Here is a 15764-nt window from a genome sequence, read left to right as displayed (position 1 = left end):
TTTAAAAAGCACAGCAGGTTTGTAGTTGTTTGGATCCTGGGTGGTGTAGTAGAACAGAGAGACAAGGGGTTCAGGTGCATAATTCTTTGGTAATAGAAGGCATTTAACACGCTTGAATTCATTGCTCAGACCTTTGAGTATACAAGTTGGGGTGGTACAGAATGTTGGTGTGGTCTCTTCTGCAGTACTGTGTGCAGATCTGGTCACCCTGTTATAGGAAAGATATTTTTAAACTGGAGAGGGTTTAGAAAATATTTACCAGGATGTTGCCAGGCTTTGAGTTATAAAAATAGGCTGAATCGGCTGGGACTTTTTTCACTGGAGCATAGGAGGTTGAGGGGTGGTCTTTTAGAGGTTTAAAAAAATCATGAAGTGCATAGATAAGTGAATAGCAAAGGTATTTTCCCTAAGCTGGGGGAATTTAAACTAAGGGGCATATTTTTAAGGTGAGAGGAGAAAGACTTAAAAGGACATGAGGGGCAACATTTTATTTTACACAGAGAGTAGTTAGTGTGTGGAATGAACTTCCAGAAGAAGTGGATGCCAGTAAAGTTATGTTTAAAAGATATTTGCATGACTACATAAATAGGAACGGTTTGGAAGGATATGGGCCAAATACAGGTAAGTGGGACTAGTTCAGTTTGGGAACAAGGTCACCATGGACTAACTAGTTGAACCAAAGGGTCTGTTTTCAATTTGATTGACTCTATGACATTTTAACACCAATTATGGGGATTGGTAAAATGGCAGTCACTAAGCATTTGGATAATTATCAGTTAATCAATGAGTCAACATAGATGTATGACTGGTATGTCGTGTTTGATTAATCTAGCTGGAAGTTTGTTTTTGTAACATAGTACCGTTGGCAATAGGGAGCATCAGTATAAGTTGTTGACAGATTGTCACGCAGCTTTTAATAAGGTTCTGCACAAAAGATTATGAATGAAAACAAGAATATATGTCATTGGAGGTAACCTTAGTTGGGTTGGAAACTAATTGAATGATCAAAAACAGAAGGCTCATTCTTCCATCGGTGTGATATAACAAGAGGTGCTTCACAGATTTGTACTATAACCGCAGTTTTTAACTATATTAGTGATATTGTTGAAAGAATAAACTTATATTTCAAAGACTGCCAATGATGTCAAGTTAAAATGCACAGATTTCATGGGTCAAGAGTGTGGTGCTGGAAAAACATCAGTCATTCCTGATGAAAAGGATTTATGTCTGAAAGGTCGATTCTCCCTCTCCTCAGATGCTGCCTGACCTGCTGTGCTTTTCCAGCAACACATTCTCGACTCTGATCTCCAGCATCTACAGTCCGCACTTTCTCCAAACAGATTTGCTGGGGACAGACCCGGGACCTGACAAAGGACAGAGAAAAAGTGGCAGTGCATTCCAGGCACTCAATACAGTCTGTGTAAAAAAACCTGCCCAATATCTCCTTTAAACATTCCCCTCTTACCGTAAAAGGTATATCCCTTTGTAATTAGGTTGAGCAGCAAAAGGATTTAGCTGCCCACGTATGAAAATCATTAAAAACATGAGTACAGGTACAGAAAGTAGTCATAAAAAAAAATGGATTGCTGGCCTGCATCAAAAAGAATTGAGATCAAACACTTGGAGGAAAAGTTAGAGTTTTCATGTTCACCATCTATTATTCTATTTATTTCAGAAAAACTATCCTCTTGAATGCCTTGATTGACCCTGCCTCCACATTTCTAAGCATTGCATTCCAGACTTGAAACACTTGCTGAGAAAGTTTCAAATACATTTAGTAATTCAGCAAATCACTTTAAAATCAGTTACCTATGACTCCGACTGTCCCTTCCCTGTTCCCAACTGCTTTGCAATGACAATGACGGACGTTAAGTAAAATATTACAATACAGTCTGTGCCCACCATTTCACAAATTTTATTTCTTACGATTCTTTTACAATTGTGAACAGTTTCTCCGTTTTTTTTAAATCCAAGCATTTATGATTTAGGAAACTAACAAATTTTTGCTTTATATTTACTCCAAAGAAAATGGTCCCAACTTCTTCATATTTGAGATTTTTTATGCCTGAAACTACTCTCAGAAACTACTTCTGCATTCTTTCCAGTGTGTTTACATCCTTCCTAAAGTACGGCAGTCAGAACTTTACACAATACTGTAGCTGACAGCAAACTATTGTCTTACAGAAGTTCAGCACAACCTCTTTATTCTTGTACTCTTATGCAACCAATAATAAAGCTTAGAATGCTGTATGCTTTACCAATTGTTCTCTCCACTAGTCCTGTCACGTTTCGTGAATTGCACGCATATACAGCTCAGGTCTGTCCTAAACACTTTTTGCAGAAATATCCTTTATTTTGTACCACTTCACCATGTTCTTCCTAACAAAATGTACCACTTTGCACTTCTCCAAATTGAACTTGATTCGCCAATTATCCACCTGCTCCACAAACTTGTCAATGGCCTTCTGAAGTCTACAATGTCTTCTGCGCAGCTTACCATGCTTCCAAGTTATCTATCATCCACAAACTTCAACATTTCCATTTGCATTTCAAAATCTAGATCATTAATGTAAATCTCACACCAGGAATCTCCACAACAAAAACTTCATCCACTCTAATAAACATCCTTTAAACATTACTGTTTCCCACTACTGAACCAATTCTGTGTCCACTTTGACACTGTCAACTGACTTTAAATTCCACAAACTGTGAGTTAGACACCCTCTGCTCTGCAAACTTTAGCCTGCAACATTAGTACAACGTCATTACTGCTACATAATCATCTCCTGTATAAAAGTTCTTGAAATATTGCACCTCATTGAGTGAGGTGTGATAGGGTTTTCAAATAACATGCTAAAAGCTAATATTTAGTGTTTTCTTTCCCCTCTTGATTTCCTGCCCATTTTCTTCAAAGTAATTGACCACTAATCCTGATGACATAATTGATTCTGGGTGACTATAGGCTTCTTAGACTTGGCCACAGATTTAAGCAAACATTGAGAAAGGCACCTGTAGCAAAGGGATCACAAAATCTTTGTGAGAAGATTCTTATAGCTGAATTGCAAGCATTATGTTGTCACTTACTGCATAGTCCAGGACACTGAAATAGATGCACTGGATTGAAACATAGTAAGGTAAAGGCTATATTCTATCCTCCAATACAAATTTTAAATTGCTGACTGTTAGTGGTTATACAAGGCAGCAACATGTTTAATTCATTTCCAGCAAACTCAAATATGACAACAGCATATGTTCTCAGATGTCAAGTGTTTGGGCAGTCACCCAGAAACTAAACATTTGGGCTGTTGCTAGCTGCAAACATACAGTATATACATGAATATATAAAATTAAAGGTACAACATCCATTTATTGACAGTCGAGGCAGTAATTCTAGCACACCTACCAACTGAAAACTAATATTCAAGTCTCTCCCTTTCTCCTTATGTCCACAATCTGCATCTTATTCTCACCTCACATCTGTCTCCAGCTCATCTGCATAATTTTCAAGTATTTCACAGTAAACATTTTTAATACATATCTCTGAAAATATCTCCCATAATTTCAAACTCCATCTTTCCACTCATTACAAATTTGGTCAATCTTTCACTAGTTACTAACACAGATCTTTACTGGACAATGCCAAGCCTTTATTTTAATGGAAAAAGCCAAAAATTGGTTGAGGATTTTCTTCAAAATTATAATCTCTAACTTTAATCTCATACTGTAAGCAAATTTACCTTCTCAGTACTCCTTTATTGTTTTTCTAAATGAGGTGCCACAACTGCACTTAAAACTTCATTCAATGTCTTGAAGAAATTCTACGTATTATATTCCATGCTTCTATATATAAAATCAAGTTTCCCATGTGACTCAAGAGTTTTCAAGCATTCTAACATGTTAAAACCTACAGTTCTACAGCTATATCTCACTGTTCTAATGTTAAGCATCTTGGCATCTGTGGCATTAGATTAGATTAGATTCCCTACAGTATGGAAACAGGCCCTTTGGCCCAACAAGTTCGCACCGACCCTCCATACAGTAACTCACACAAACCCATTCCCCTACCCTATATTTACCCCAACTAATGAATATAACACTATGGGCAATTTAGCACGGCCCATTCACCTAACCTGCGTATCATTGGATTGTGTGAGGAAATCGGAGAACCCGGAGGAAACCCAGACAGATGCAGGGAGAATGTGCAAACTCCACAGAGACAGTCGCCCAAGACAGGAATCAAACCCAGGTCCCTGGTGCTGTGAGACAGCAGTGCTAACCACTGAGCCACCGTGCCACCCCATATTTTCTTCCACTTTTTTTAACTCCCACAACATACACATCTCCACCTCAGAGGACATGTACATTTTTTTAATCAGGTTGATTAATTGGTGTCCCTCTTTCACCACAACTGGCAAACTCATTTCAAAAAGCCCTACAGGATGGTTGACAGGAAAAATATCAGAAGTTAAGATTTGGGTCTTGCTTGCTAACTAATATGGGAAGCGTTCCACCACCCAGTAGATCGCTTTGGCTTGGTAAGCATTAAATAACAAGAACAGGAAAATATTTTCCCTAAAATACTGAAAAGCACTTTTCCATTGAATGTATACAAATGGTGGTAAACAGCAGTACTGATACAAGAATAATTCCTTTGACATATCCCTTTTAATGGATGGAAGGAGCACGGAAAGACATGATGATCAGAGCTGGTAATCATCCAGACAACAGTAGAATGGGTGTCTGTGGAGAAAATTGAAATTTCTGACAGAATTTTGCATTGCTGACGTGACTACATAAAATTTTGTTGACACTCTCCTAGTAATTGTCAAAATTCTTTGACATCATCATTGAATTTTGACTCCAGTACAACAATTCCTATGACCCAACTACTCTTCAAAAACAAGTTGATACAACAATAGACTATTGACTTCAAAAATCATCACAGGCATCCACTAAAAAAGGAAATGTAAATAATCAAGAAGATTATATGATTCAAATATTGAACGTTTTCAACTTAATAGCAAATTTAGGGAATATCCCTGCCTTGAGGATTAATGGCAACAGTTAACGTTAATTTTCCTCAAAGTTTTAAATAGAGGGGTATCTGTACTTTCTACAGATACACAAATATAGCAGAAAATACAAAGAAACTTTCCTTAAGTGTATCTAAGCTATGACAACAGACACTCGGCTCACCTGTTAGCAATTTAAAAATCAGATTGTGGTACAGGATTCAGTATTGACATGCAAAAACACTTTGCCACCAAGTAGCAAAATATGGGTCGAAAACATGATTTTTTTTGACAAATTAATAATCTCTGCCACATTATTCTGTATTCCACTGCAATTAAGTAAAACAAAAGCAAATTTGCCCAAACTATATTTGTGCATAGCAACACTCCAGGGAATAGCATTTACAAACAGGTCCTTGCTCAAGCAACGAAGGGCACACAGCAAGGAAAGTCTATTTTAAAACTGAAACATGAATTTAAAAGTAATATTTTGTAGCATTCCCAAACTTACAATATAAATCCAAAGATAACTTGAACTTGAACTAACCAAGAACTAGTCCACAGGTTAAGGGGCGAAGCTGGGGCAGGGACCACTAGGCAGAATTGAGCATAGGTCGATCGGGTGAGTCTATTCAAAAGGAAAAGGGGAGGCTTTTAAAATTGTGATACCAAGAGTCTGGGGACAGGGATATTGAGGCCCTGGTCAGGAAAAAAGCGGCAGTATACATTGGGTTTAAGCTACAGGATTCAAGTGAATTCCTAGATGACTATAAAAAGTGTAGGAGCACACTTAAGAGGGAAATCAGAAGTGCAAAAATAGGGTAGGAGATGGATCTGGCAAATAAGGTTAAAGATAATCTCAAGAGGTTATATAGAAATATTAAAAGGGTAGCTAAGGAGAGAATTGGTCCCCGTAAAGGTCAGCATGGCCATCTATGTGTGAAGCCACAGGAGATGGGGAGATTTTTAATGAATATTTCTCCTCAGTGTTTACTAACAGGAGAATCATGGATGCTAAGGAAATAAGGGAAACAAGTCGGGATGTTTTGGACTGCATGCATAAGAAAGGTGATGTTTGCAGCCTTAGAGCGCATGAAGGTGGATAAATTCCCTGGGCCTGATCAGGTCCGTCCTCGGATGTTTTGAGAGGTTCAGGAAGAAATTGCAGACGCCCTTGCAAAGATTTTTGCTTCATCTTTAGCTACAAAGACAAGCCAGGGAACTACAGGCCAGTGAGCCTGGCATCAGTGGTGGGCAAGTTGTCGGAGAGGATACAGAGGGACAGGATCAATCAACATTTGAATAATCAAGGTCTGATTAGAGATAGTTAGCATGGACTTATACTTGGGAAGTCATGTCTCACAAATCTTTGGGTTTTTCAAAGAGGTAACCAAGAGAATAGATGAAGGTAGGGTAGTGCATGTTGTCTCTATGGACTTTAGTAAGGCCTTTGACAAGGTCCCAGATGGCAGGCTAGTCATGAAGGTTAGGCTGGAATCCAGGGAGAGCTAACTAGATTCAAAATTGGCCCAATGGGAGGAAGTAGAGGGTGATGGCTGAAGGTTGTTTCTCAGACTAAAGACCCCGTAACTAGTGGTGTGCCACAGGGGTTCAGTGCTGGGACCTTTGTTATTTGTTAGTTACATCAATGATCTGGATGTGAACGTACAAGGCATGATTACTAAATTTGTGGATTATACAAAATTAGGAGGTATCGTTGATAGTGAGGAAGGTTATCAAAAATTACAGAGGGATCTTAATCAGGTGGGGAAGTGGGCTGAGGATTGGCACATGCAATTCAATATATTTAAGTGTGAGGTGTTTCACTTTGTAAAGTCAAACCAAGGTAGGATTTATATACTAAATGGTAATGTCCTGAGGAGTGTTGTGGAACAGTGGGACCTAGAAGTATAAATACACAGTTCTTTGAAAGCGGCATCACAGGTAGACAGGGTGGTGAAGAAGGCATTTAGCATGCTGGCCTTCATCAGTCGAGGCACTGAGTATAGTAGTTGGATGTTATATATTTGTACAAGTCGTTAGTGAGGCCACAGAGTACTGTGCACAGTTTTGGTCACCCTGTTATAGGAAAGATATAGTTAAACTAGGAAGAGTGCAAAGAAGATTTATGAGGATGTTGCCAAGACTATAGGCCTGAGTTATAGGGAGAGATTAGATTACTTACAGTGTGGAAACAGGCCCTTCGGCCCAACAAGTCCACACCGACCTGCCGAAGCGCAACCCACCCATACCCCTACCTAACACTCCGGCAATTTAGCATGGCCAATTCACCTAACCTGCACATCTTTGGACTGTGGGAGGAAACCGGAGCACCCGGAGGAAACCCACGCAGACATGGGGAGAATGTGCAAACTCCACACAGTCAGTCGCCTGAGGCGGGAACTGAACCCGGGTCTCTGGCGCTGTGAGGCAGCAGTGCTAACCACTGTGCCACCGTGCCGCAATTGGCCAGCATTGGACTTTATTCCTTGGAACATAGGAGAATGAGGGGTGACCTTACAGAGGTGTATAAAATCATGAGGAGCACAGGTCGAATGAATGCATATAGTCTTTTTCCCAGGTATGGGGAACTAAAAACTAGCAGGCATAGGTTTAAAGTGAGGGGGAATCATTGAAGGAGGAGGACCCGAGAGGCAACTTTTTCATGCAGAGAGTGGTGCATATATGGAATGGGTTGCCAGAGAAAGTGGTTGAGGCAGCTACAAAAGCAACATTTAAAAAACACTTGGATAGTAGCTAGATGAGAAAGGTTTAGAGGGATATAGACCAAACACAGACAATTGGAACTAGCCGAGTGGCACTGTGGTGAGTATTGAGCAGAGTGGGCCAAAGGGCCTGTTTCTGTGCTGTGACTCTATGTGGCAAGGATTATGAATGAAGATTATGTTCTTTACTAGGAGCAAATGCCGAGGGAGCATAATTCAGAGCGACATCAAGCAAGACCTAAAAATTGATTATCACAAAACTTATTACTGCCTGTTGATTATTCTTTTTCTGAACACTTAAAACTTTACCTTGAAATTAGTTTGTGCTTATCTGGTGTCGAACAATTGCCTTTACTCCATAAACATTTAGGTTAGAAACTGTTTGTAGAGTTCCACTCTAAGCAGGAAAATTGCTGTTCTTATTAGACAGCTTAAAAGTAGATACCTAGTCTTTACAGCCTGCCTTGTACACACTAGGCTACCAGTCTCTCTCAATGCAGCCAGAAAGGCATCAAAATCTGTTTCGCTTCAAGTCTAGGAGTCTTATTAAAACAGATCACAAGTGTAATAGTACATGGGGAGTCAGATGATGAGCATACTTCTGGCAAAGTCCCAAAAGTATGTCTTACATTGTTTGGAATTCTATGATGCTATGGGATTGTAAAAGAAGAGACTGATCCCCCTTTCTTGAATTTGGATTTTCTGTATCACCTTGACCTATGGGTGGCTCAGTGGAACATAGATTTGGTGACCACATTCTAGCATGAGATGGGCATAAGCTTTGAACTAAAGAAAATTCTGAATTTGACTCTCTGCATTTTTCCAGACGTAGCTAATTGTAGTATTACATACAATCAGCTGACGAATACAAATTCTACATTAAAAATTGACCATTGAGCTAGAAAACAAAAAATCAGAATGCAGAATGAACTAACAGTCAAGAGATTACAAGTATACTTTGACTACTGACCTTGCAAAGCTGAATTGAAAATATTGATGTAACTGCTTATAATGCTAAATGCTGGCTCAAAGCATTACGAGAAATTATGGCTAAAAGAAATGCCTGCCCTACCCAAGGCTTTTTATATAATTAAACATTAAACGTTGAGTACCTTGAAGCAAAACAGAAATAGCAACTCAGGTTCGGACATATAAAACTTGATCTAGCTGTGAGTGTTTTATTTAGCTAGCTTTACCTCACTTCCTCTCTCAGCTAAACAAGACTATTTTCCAACCCTGGGAACTGAGGCAGAACCAGGCTTCTCTCAATCTTGATGTCATAACTGAAGTCGAGATCAATTTCCAGCTATATATTTAAGGGATGCTTGTAATGCAGTGGTACTTTCCCTATTCCTGAGCCAGAAGGTCTGGGTTCAAGTCCCACCTGCTCCAAAGGTATGTTTTAGAACACAATGATATAAAGATATCAAACCACACCCTTGTGCAATTAACAAGACCAACTATTTTCATTTCTGAAGATCATCTGACTTTGCTCCTGCCTCAGCTCATCTGCGCTATTGTTATCTCTAGATTGGATCATTTCAATGTACCTCCAGCTGACATTTGACCCTCTATCAGATGCTGGAGATTTGTCAGCTAATAGTCCCTCAAGGTTCTCCAATGCCTTTTCCTCCACTAATAAAGAAGTTCCTTACTCTTGAGCACCCACTGATTAATCTCACCCCTCCCCCTGCCTTTCTGGTAGGTAATGAGACATAAATGGAATATCCCTTATTTTGAAATTGTCTCTCTTAGTTCTCAATTTCTTTCATAAATGAAAAACATCCCCTCAGCATGTACCCATCAAACCCTCTCAGAATTATATATTTCAAATAAAAAAATCACTTTCATTCTTCTGAATTCCAAAATTACATGCCCAACCTTCTCAACCTTTCCCAAGGCAGCCCATTCATCTCATGAATCAGTCTAGTGAATTTCTCTGAACAGCAAATATGCCTCCTTGGGTAAGGAGACCAAACTGTACGCAGTATTCCAGGTACAATCTCATCAATGCTCTGTAGAGTTTCAGTAAAACTTCACTTTTATACTGTACTTCTTTGCAGTAAAAGGCCAACATTTCATTTGTCTTCCTAATTATTTGCTGCAATTGCATGCTAACCTTTTGTAGTTCATGTCCAACACAAGGACATGCAGCTCCCTCTGTACTGCAGTATTTATAGTCTTTCTCTACTTGAATAATATTCTACTTTTCTACTGTTTCTAAAGTGATAATCTCATTTCCCCATTATACTTCATCTGCCAGACCTTTTGGCCACTCACTTAACCTTTCCATATCCTTTTGCAGTTTGTTTATACCCTATTCAATCTTTATATCAATAATGCTGGTTATAATGCATCAGTCCCTTCAGCTAAGTTATTTTGAATCACAGAGTTGTATAGCACGGAAACAGATCTTTTGGTCCAACTTGTCCATACCAACCAGAAATCTTCAATTATCCTAGTCCCATTTGCCAGTATGTGCCCCATATCTCTCTAAACCCTTCATATTCGTGTACCCATCCAGGTGCCTTTTAAATGTTGTAATTGTACCAGCTTCCACCACTTCCTCTGGCAGCCCATTCCACACACACACACACCACCCTCTTTATGAAAAAGTTGCTCCTTAGATACCTTTTATATCTCCCCACTCTCACATTAACGTTATGCCCTCTAGTTTTGGACTCTTTTATCCTGGAAAAAAGATCTTGGCAATTCACCCTACCCATGCCCTTCATGATTTTATAAACTTCTATAAAGGTCACTCATCAGGCCCAACACTTCAGGGAAAATAGCTCCACCTATCCCAGCAACATCCTTGGAATTCCTTTCTGCATGCTTTCAAAGTTAACATCTTTCCTACAGCAGAGAGACCAGAATCGAACAGAATATTCCAAAGGTGGCCTAATCTCCAATGTCCTGTACAGCTGCATATGACATCCCAAACTACATTCAATGCGCTGACCAACAAAGGTAAGTGTACCAAATGCCTTCTTCACTACTCTGAATGCTTGTGGCTCCACCTTCATTGAACCATGAACCTGCACTCCAAGGTCACTTTGTGCAGCACCATTGTCCAGGACCCTACCATTAAGTGTATAAATCCTGCCCTAATTTGCGTTGCCAAAATGCAACACTCACATTTATTTAAATTAAACTCCATCTATCAATCCTCAGCCTGCCTGATCAAGGTCCTGCTGTACTCAGAAGTAACCTCCTTCACTGTCACCAATTTTGGTGTCATCTGCAAACTTACTAACCACTCCTCCAACATTCACATCCAAATCATTTATATAAATGATAAAAAGCAATGGACCAAGCACTGATCTTTGCTGGACACTGGGCTCCAGTCTGAAAAACAACCCTCCACCACAACCATCTTCTGTCTCCTACGTCCAAGCCAATTTTGTAACCAAATGACTAGCTTTCCCTGGATTCCATGTGATATAATCTTGCTAACCAGACAACCATGTAGAACCTTGTTGAACGCCTTGCTGAAGTTCACATAGACAACGTCCACCGCTTTGCCTTAATATTGTTTACAAGTAATTGAGACACCAGCATTGTTTATAAATAATTGAGCCACTTTTCCCAACCAAAATAAAACAAAAGAACTGCAAATACTGGAGACGCGAAACAAAAAAAAATATTGTAGAAACCCAGGAGCTCTGGAAGAATGCAAAGAGATAAATAGACTTAGAATTTCAAGTCGTGTCCTTTCACCACTGTTTTTGAACTTTTCCCAACTATTTGTTCTGCTCGTTAGCCAGTTCTTGATTCAAAGGTATTATGCCAACACCATGAGCTCTTGATTTGTACAGTAATATTGGATTTTCTTCAAAAATCCAGCCACCAGTTCCCAGTTATATACCCTGATACTGAAGATATAATGTATCATTTAACAATTCAGATTCACGGAAACTCAAACTTTCTACTTTTAGAACATAGAACATAGAACAGGCCCTTCGGCCCACGATGTTGTGCCAAACATTTGTCCTAGCTTAAGCACCTATCCATGTACCTATCCAATTGCCACTTAAAGGTCACCAATGATTCTGACTCTGCCACTCCCATAGACAGTGCATTCCATGCCCCCACCACACTCTGGGTAAAGAACCTTCCCCTGACATTCCCCCATAACTTCCACCCTTCATCTTAAATTTATGTCCCCTTGTAACACTCTCTTGTACCCGGGGAAAAAGTCTCTGACTGTCTACTCTATCTATTCCCCTGATCATCATATAAACCTCTATCAAGTCACCCCTCATCCTTCGCCGTTCCAATGAGAAAAGGCCTAGCACTCTCAACCTATCCTCGTATGACCTATTCTTCATTCCAGGCAACACCCTGGTAAATCTCCTCTGCACCCTCTCCAAAGCTTCCACATCTTTCCTAAAATGAGGCAACCAGAACTGCACACAGTACTCCAAATGTGGCCTTACTAAGGTCCTGTACAGCTGCAACATCACCTCACGACTCTTGAATTCAATCCCTCTGCTAATGAACGCTAATACACCATAGGCCTTCTTACAAGCTCTACCCACCTGAGTGGCAATTTTCAAAGAGCTATGAACATAGACCCCAAGATCCCTCTGCTCCTCCACCTTACTAAGAACCCTACCGTTAACCCTGTATTCCGCATTCTTATTTGTCCTTCCAAAACGGACAACCTCACACTTGACAGTTGACAATTTTGATGATAGTTTAAAAACTATGTATTCAGATATTCTATTCATGCTTACAGGTTTACAGGAATGTAGTCTGTTGCTAAACAGGACTTGATGCATATCAAAGTTACATTCCCCTACTCCGAATCTTTTTACCTATCTGCAGTGTGTCTATCATGCTGGGCAATGTTGTTAAAAAAATTGAAGTGCTCTTAGTAATTTTAGGTAATTGCTAATAAGGTTAACCATGTTTTCAGCTAATCTTTCTGGAACCACTTTAAAATCAACAAACTCTAGCTCTAACTGAATCGTCTTGGTAATGCTGCAAATACAATTTTCTAAATTTCACTTTAAAGTCAATTTTACAAATGGACTTATGCAGCCAAACAATATAGATTCTTTTCACCACATTAAAATACCAATCATGTGCAAATTGGTTCACAAATTAACCAACAACTGTTTCATTACAAGAATGTAAATTTTCTGCAGAAGGCCTTTTATTCTGGTACATAGCAGGCATTAAATTCGGTCAATGTGATTTTGCAAATTAGATAGCACAGCAGTAGTATATTCAGAAAAAGCAGCTGAATCAGTAAAGGAATAACTATATAATCAATATTAAAGTCTAATATTGTTTAGCCATTTCAATATAATCACTAACATAGCATAATTTCCTGTATTTACTTCCAAACATTTGTGATATTGAAACTGAATTTTTGTTTTTAAAAAAATATCCTCATAGTACAGATGGTAATTCAGCACAGAACTCAAAGTGGTAACGTGCGAGTCAGGATCACCAATTCACAGAGGATCTTAATCAAAGGTGTAAGAAATTGGACAATGTAGACAACACTAAATACCTGCTATTACCCCAAAACACTGGGAGAAGCCATTAGCATGCTAACTAATGATCATCAACTGAAGAGAAAATGAACAATGTGGGTGCAAGCATTTTGTTTATACATATGGAAGTTATCAAAAGCCAAGCAAGAAAAAAAAAGCTTTTGCATTTCTGCTTCTCATATTTTGTAATCCAACCTTTCAGTTGTGCTTTGATTAAACACAGCTGATTAGCTTTTGGACATCTTGAACGACTTTGGAAAGGATGCCTATGGGAAGCACCTACTGGTAGATGTACAGAGCTAATAGAGTAGCTTCCTGTCCAATATCTCTACTGTCACAAACACATCAGATAAATGTCAATCTTAGCTTTACTGTGCAATGTTGTACTCAGTTACCCTTGAACACATAACAGAGAAGTAACAGAATTTACACTGGCAATACACCACATAATTCTATACTTTTAATTTTCCAAATTATTATCTTTTACACTATTTAAGACAAAGATTCATTTGGCTTAGGAGAATTTCTTGAGGAAAGTCCAATGTTTGGATAGTATTGTTTAATTCCACTCTTTATTTGGTCATTTACAAAGTTAATGTCTGAGCAAAAATCCCAAAGAATATCCATAAAATAACATACCAACTTCAGAGATTGTATGTTAATCAGTGATGTCAAAACGTTATTGAAGTTGTGCAAAGACTGTATGGCTAAAACTTGGCACAAATTATTTTAAACAAACACGTTCTACTGGTAAACTTGTCTCTAAAACTGTCAGTGAATGAACTTTCACAGTAATGTCTACATAGGAACTGATCCTTGTTCTACTTATATATAGGTTGTTTGCATGTTGAATATGTCATTTTTCCAGGGAGAAAGCAATCGCTGCATGATTTCAAATTCATTTAAGAAGAGTGAATAAAAAGCTTGCTATCTAGTTTGTCCTGCTTTAAATACATGAACACTGTTAATCTTTGTAAAATATTTTCAGTTTAGTGCTGTTTTGAACAATTTCAAACTTCCATCAGTAACTTTAAAAATGCACTTGAACTTACTAAATATGTACTTCATATGATACAAAACAAAGTTGCTGAAAACGATTCGAGCATATCTTTCGAGGTTTTCAGCTTACTAATGTTAATTCCAAAGGAGACATTCTTCTCACCTTTCAACTCATGCACATTGCAAAAGATAGAGAACCAAATATCCTAACGGGAGTTGGGGTACGAGCTCTGGTCACAAAGCTCTAAACAATTAAATTTTCAAACCATGAGCCAAGTTCATTAGAATGACAACAAGTTGCGAACCACTATAGACTACCTAAAGAGCCTAACAACTCGACTGGAAACACAGTAAATACCTAGCACTCCACAATACCATTCCATCATTTTCAAAATAAAATCGAAAACATTCGAAGTTGTAAAACTGTTTCAGAAAATGAAAGCCGCACCTCACAACTTATTGCCTTGTGTTTCAATATGTCAGAACCAACAATATTCTACTGATTTTTTTTGGGGGGGGGGGGGGGGGGGGGAGGGAGGCGAAAGAAAGATGGAGGAAGTGAATTAAAGAATGACAAAACAAACACAGCGCTTCGTGTTCCTGAATGGGGGAGGGCATCGCAGCAAACAGTCAAGGATTAAAACAGACTCTCTGTTTGGCTTTCACGGAGCACCATGAATATTAATCAAACGATAAAGGGGCCTGCTCCTGTGTTGACATCCGTAGAAGCCCGGGCCCTCGATTTGAAGCATTCGCAGCCTCTCTGTCAGTGTGCGGCGCGTTTCCTTTCATTTGCTCTGTTAAATTGCGGCTACCGGGTCCTTACTTACGGGAAACGCTCGTATCCTCATCTTGGTGTCTTTCTTCGTCCCAGCTTTGCCCAGGTTTGACATGTTGGCGGATGGTTTCTTTCACATAGGAATCACTTACAGGGGAGGAGAGAAAAAGAAAAGGGGGGGGGGGGATGGAAGTTCCGATTAAAGATCGAGCTACGAATTAAACCTCTCAATCAGATTGGATCCACGGCCAGTGATTCGGGTCGATCTGACCCCTTCAAGCGAGAGGCGACAGGACCTTCGACCATGAAACTGTTTTTTAATATTAAAAAAAATCTGTTGGAAAATACCAGCCCCGGCTCTATGGCGGCCGAAACCCTCAGTGCGCAGGTCACTCAGCAAGCCGATATCGCGAGAGCACGACCCAGTCTTCGCAAGGAGAACATGAGAATGACGTCCCCAGCAGCGCCGCGCTCAGACTCGCTCAATGCCCTGCAGCTGTCAATCATTCTGCAGTTGTCAATCAACTTGGGAGCTGTCAATCACTTTTGCAACTGTCAGTTTGGGACCTGTCAATCACTCTGCAGCTGTAAATCAACTTGAGAGCTGTCAATCATTCTGCAGTTGTCAATCAACTTGGGAGCTGTCAATCATTCTGCATTTGTCAATCAACCTGGGAGCTGCCAATCACTCTGCAGCTGTCAATCAGTTTGGGAACTGTCAATCAACATGGGAGCTGTCAAT

The 15764-nt window shown here is 39.4% G+C and overlaps 1 protein-coding gene across 1 annotated transcript in view; it reads right to left on the bottom strand.

Annotated features, from left to right (window-relative positions):
- cul3b (cullin 3b) overlaps positions 1 to 15405 on the bottom strand; it is a 60975-nt gene extending 45570 nt beyond the window's left edge. The window contains exon 1 of the mRNA XM_072572758.1: positions 15075 to 15405. Coding sequence (XP_072428859.1) covers positions 15075 to 15137 — 63 coding nt within the window. The 5' untranslated portion in view covers positions 15138 to 15405. The remainder of the gene's footprint in view (positions 1 to 15074) is intronic.
- Positions 15406 to 15764: the final 359 nt, after the last annotated feature.

Source organism: Chiloscyllium punctatum, chromosome 6, assembly GCF_047496795.1.
Source record: "Chiloscyllium punctatum isolate Juve2018m chromosome 6, sChiPun1.3, whole genome shotgun sequence".
NCBI lineage: Eukaryota > Metazoa > Chordata > Chondrichthyes > Orectolobiformes > Hemiscylliidae > Chiloscyllium > Chiloscyllium punctatum.
This window is presented reverse-complemented; position numbering and strand designations above follow the sequence as displayed.